Source organism: Chrysochloris asiatica, unplaced genomic scaffold (genome assembly GCF_000296735.1).
Source record: "Chrysochloris asiatica unplaced genomic scaffold, ChrAsi1.0 scaffold00288, whole genome shotgun sequence".
NCBI lineage: Eukaryota > Metazoa > Chordata > Mammalia > Afrosoricida > Chrysochloridae > Chrysochloris > Chrysochloris asiatica.
This window is the reverse complement of record NW_006408806.1, coordinates 2287396-2292361: the sequence shown is the minus strand read 5'-3', so window position 1 is coordinate 2292361 and position 4966 is coordinate 2287396. Positions and strand designations below refer to the sequence as shown.

The window sequence follows — 4966 nt, the reverse complement described above, 5'->3', positions numbered from 1 at the left end:
ATATTTAATGGAGAACTTTGGACATATTGTCAGGAAGGACCAGTCGCTGGAAAAGGATATCATGTTTGGTAGGGTGGAGGGTCAGAGAAAAAGAGGAAGACCCCCAGCAAGATGGAAAGTGGCAGCATCGATGGGCTCAAGCGTGGCAACAATAGTGAGGTTGGCCCAGGATTGGGCAGTTTTTCATTCTGCTGTGCATAAGGTCACTAGGAGTCGGTACTAATTCGATGGCACCTAACAACAACAACCTTGCATGGTGCTACGAACCACAAGGCCAGCGGTTCAAATCCACCAACTGCTCCTCAGAAACCCTCTACAGGATCACTATAAGGTGGAACTGACTCAACGGGACTTAACAACACCAACAACATGTTTATGGAGGACTGTAGACTTGGAGTCCTGGACAACTGATATTTTGAAAGCACTTAGTAGGCCAAATTTGTCATACGTGTTATGAATCAAGACAGAAAATATGAAGATCGGTTTGCTTAGGAAAATAAGCAGAACATTGACCTATGAAAGACTGTAAAACCTTTAGTTCTCCAGATTACACTCTCAGTGGTTTTCTGCTGTCACCAATGAACAGTGACACAGGTATATAATAAAGTCATTATACAATATTTAGTTGAAGACTATACTATTTTACATAGTTTTCATTCAGATCTGCTTTTATAATTGCACTGATGTTTTACCAGGAGAGTTGTAAGAATTTGTAAACAATGTCCTTATCACCAATGTATATAAATGAGTTTGTGATACATTTTTAAAAATTATTACCCAAATGCATAATAACACTCTTCGTTTTGGAACCAGACATAAGAATTTGGGGCACTAACTATAGCCTGCAATCGTCCTTTCAGACAAGATACTATGATTTGAGTCTCAAGTATTCTAATTTAAAATGTCATTTCTTATGCAGCACATTAATAACTGACTTCATTTTCTAGTTTGTGTGTAGGACAGGACAGAAAGTATTATCAATACAATTTTTGCTGACTAGAATTTAAAAGTACTGATAATTGAAATATTTTTAAAATATCATTTTTATTTCTACATTTTCTAAGTGCTTAAAATACTTTAATCTAGTAGGCTTCATAATAGAAGTATTAACTTTGTGATTTTAAATAGGTAAGTGACTAAAATAATCCCAAGCTTATGTTATTTTTAAAATATTTCTTCTACTTTCTTCAATATTCCATCTGTACTGATATCATCCTTCCTTTCTCAGAGTATGAAGGATTTTTTAAGCCTTATTTAAAGTTGAATAGTGACACCAGTGTATACATCATTTTCCATGCGGAAATGAGATCCCAGATGCAACAGATTAATTGGTTGAAAGGCATTTTATATCTTATTTTATAATTTTTCCTCAGGTTCTCCCAAGACAAACTTGTGGGCTTTTCACTCACACAATTTTCTACAAAGAATATCCAGGTGGTCCTAAAGAGCTGGACAAGAGTATCCAAGGAGGTGAACTTTTCTTCACTGTGGTCCTAAACCCAGTAAGTACTTTGAACTATTCTCCAAATAAATAATGAAAAAAACAGTATGATTGAAAATTACCCTGACAAAGAAACCAGTAATCTGGACATTATTAGCAAAAACAATATGATATTCTGACTCCAGAACAGTACTACAAAACAAATGGAAACACATCTAAAAATGGGACAAACTAACTCTACAAGTACCAGTGACATAATGAAATTGATAAAGAGCCAGGTATCTTCCTCTACATTAGAAGGAGATCAGAATTCAGATTCATGCTTCTTTGAGAAGGAAGATTTTTTTACCCATGAAATTCTTTTATTACCTGCTGTTTAATATAGGGGACCATTTTCTCTAATATTCCTTTTCTTCCAGCTTAAAGTATGTATAAGGGAGAGGAATAGTAGAAGCAAATATGGGCATTGCTCCTATATTAATATTTGATCTCATTTTGCTATATTCCAGGCTGAGGCAGAAGAATTATTGCTCTACCTCCTTTACTTCTTGATACTTGTGTACCTATTGTTGGTTTACAAAGATCCATTTGCATATTTTTCTGCTAGAATCAAGAATTATAAAGTTTATGGAGAAAGAATAATCGAAGCAAGGTATATAAAGAAAAGCAACTGTTGTGTTCTCTTCTGGAAAATCTGTAACAAGAAAAAAGCTTAGTTTATTTACCAGAAGGTATATGAATTTTGCCCGTGGCATTAGCAATATTCAAGATGAAAATACATAATTATCTTTAAACACAGAAAAAATTCTATCAGCATAATAGTTGAATAAGGTAGTGATAAACAGAATAAAATTTGAAAGACACCTTTCTTGACCTTAATTTTATCTAGGCTGAGCAAATAAAATTGCAGGTATTTTTCATCATTCTTCTCTTATTCACCAATCATATCTATTTTTTAACTCCTAGAAAATAACAAGTAAATCTAACTCATCTTAGGGTAAAGTCTTCATATGTATTAAAAAATTGGATAGTTTGGAGTAATGTGGCATTTGGCCTGTTGAAATTTTCTCAACCCTCAAATCTCAAAAATACAAATGTCTATTTACACATCAGAAATCATGTAAATCCCTGAACATAGTTACTATCCTTTACAAATGGAAATACCTGTGCACCAACTCTTATGGCTTTATACTTCTCAATTCAGCCAGAAATACTCAGACACAAGCAAAAAGGTTAAACCTACTCCTGTTTGTGAACTGAAGAACTTGGTTAAAATGCTAACATTGTCACCAATAATATTAAGATCCTTTAATCATCTTATAAAATTTTGATATTTTGTATTTCCTTTCATCATAGAGCAATAATACTATAAACAGATAATCATGTATTTGGTCCTTTTAATCAGTAGTTACTTTGGTACTTATTATTATAGACCTCTCTAGACTAAATAAGTTTTATTTAACATGAAAGAAATTTGAGATTAGACCTTTCATGTACAATGGATTTACATTTAAAATGTTATCTATTTTGTACTAAATATTATGTTTTCACTAATTAAATACCAAATTACTTTCTTAATTTAAAAAACAAATTTACAGTTAGCTTGGGTTTGTCTTGGCCACCAATTTGGTCTAAACAAACAGAGGAAACTACTCATCAAGCTTTTTATAGTAATATTTGGCATATTGCTTGTCTTAATGAAGAAATCCTTAGGGAATCAAGGGATTAAAAACTTCTCCATGAAACCAGTTCTTTCCAGATTCAGACCACCTTCAGTAGACAGTTATTTCTGGATAAACCCTGGGAATCAAAATAAATGATAAATCTTCTTGGAGAAGATAGGCATTTAGTCTAAAACTAACTCATCTGGCATGCCCACTCCAGTTTTTGAAAGCAGTCACTGATGCCTAAGGACATGTGGCTGAGAAGCCCAGCCTAGCATCAGAAGGGGAGAATGTTACCATTAGCTTTGCCCTGCATAACAGAGTGAGGAGTAGTGGTTATGTTCCCCATGTATTATCTATCACAAAATTAAATGTTTGGATAAAACTTTATTAAAATTAAGAAAGGTCCAGATACAGTGGGACTTAGTAGTGGTTTAGCAGATGTCACTCTTTCTTAGGTCAGAATCAGAAAGAAAAAACATTACTTACAGGGAAGATATGAATTTCAGTTGTAGTGAATTTGAAAGATAATCATTGTAAGCTTAAGTAATACTCTAGACCTCAATTAAAAGTTCTGTTTTCTGGGAATACTGACAGAGGTGGTCGTTTCCTACAATAATATAGATATGTATTCGAATGTATTGGAGGCAGGCCTTTGGCACTTCAAATGCACTCAAGTTGAGAATGAAAATACAAGCATGACTTTAATTAATGAGGCATTAAAACTTTCTTTCCGTAGGTAAACATAATGCCATGATTCCACAGTAACTTTTACCAATATTAGGGTGAGGGGCAGCTACAATTAGACACTTCTCAGAGTTAAACTCCAGATGATTAAAGAGTCCTTGGATGGAAGTATTCTCTGATCTGGAATTTTCTACTTTTACCCAATTCAGTATATTTTCATTGCTAAAGAAAGTTCAATCAAAAGAAATCAATACAGAGGACGGTCTTGAGAGATTATTCTCTCTGTCCTCCAGACTGCTGACTTTCTGCTAATAAAGCTTGGATTGGTTCCCACCCTGTCTCTGTGACTGACTACAGTGACAGGCAGCAAACCCTCTAGGTTTGGCAACAGACCACGCTCAGGGATCTTGCAGACATCCTCAGTAAGTAGTATTACTAGCAAAGGGACCTAGTCTCCTTTGTGGGTGATAACTGCTTGCTTGTGAGGTCTGCTGGCTGCCTGGACAGGTGAGCCCAGGAGCATAGTAACTGAACACTCTTAGCAGCAACTGCCAAGAATCTTTTTCTTGGAGTCTTCAGCCCTTTGTCTCCTGCACTTACCATCGCCTTCACTTTTGAGATCAGCTTGCTTTATTCTGGGTGTGCACATTGGGGCATTGTAGGTAGGAAGTAATTTCCTAAAAATGTCCCTTTTGTTTCTGCTAAGGTTAACCTCTGTGTCTGAAATCAATACAGGTTAAAAGCTACAAGGGCAAATGTTGATATGTCTAAGGGAGAGAAAGCTTTGGCCAGATCAGAATGACTATTACTAATGTTACAGGCCTGGGAACCTCTGCTGCATGTTGGATTCAGGAATTTTGATCAACAGACTTTGAGATCCAGGTCTAACGGGAGATGGGCCCATCAAGCTGTCTGAGCATAGGATCATTAACAATCCAGTTCTTCTCATTCTTTTTTCAGATTCTAAACTCAACTGGCAACTTTCTGATTATGATTTGCCTCCAAATGTAAGAGTAGGACCTCTGGTAGCATAATGATTACTAGTCGGACTGCTAATCGCAAGGTTAGCAGTTTAAAATGACCAGCTGTTTCATGGGACAAAGATGAGGCTTACTGCTCCAGTGAGGATTTACAGCCTTAGAAACCCTATGCAGGGTCGCTATGAGTCAGAACC

General features: G+C 35.6%; 1 protein-coding gene across 1 annotated transcript in view; it reads left to right on the top strand.

The window, feature by feature from the left end:
- NDST3 (N-deacetylase/N-sulfotransferase (heparan glucosaminyl) 3) overlaps positions 1-4966 on the top strand; it is a 382934-nt gene that overhangs the window by 223177 nt on the left and 154791 nt on the right. Inside the window, exon 6 of the mRNA XM_006874590.1 lies at positions 1374-1502. Within this exon, the coding sequence (XP_006874652.1) occupies positions 1374-1502 (129 nt within the window). The remainder of the gene's footprint in view (positions 1-1373; positions 1503-4966) is intronic.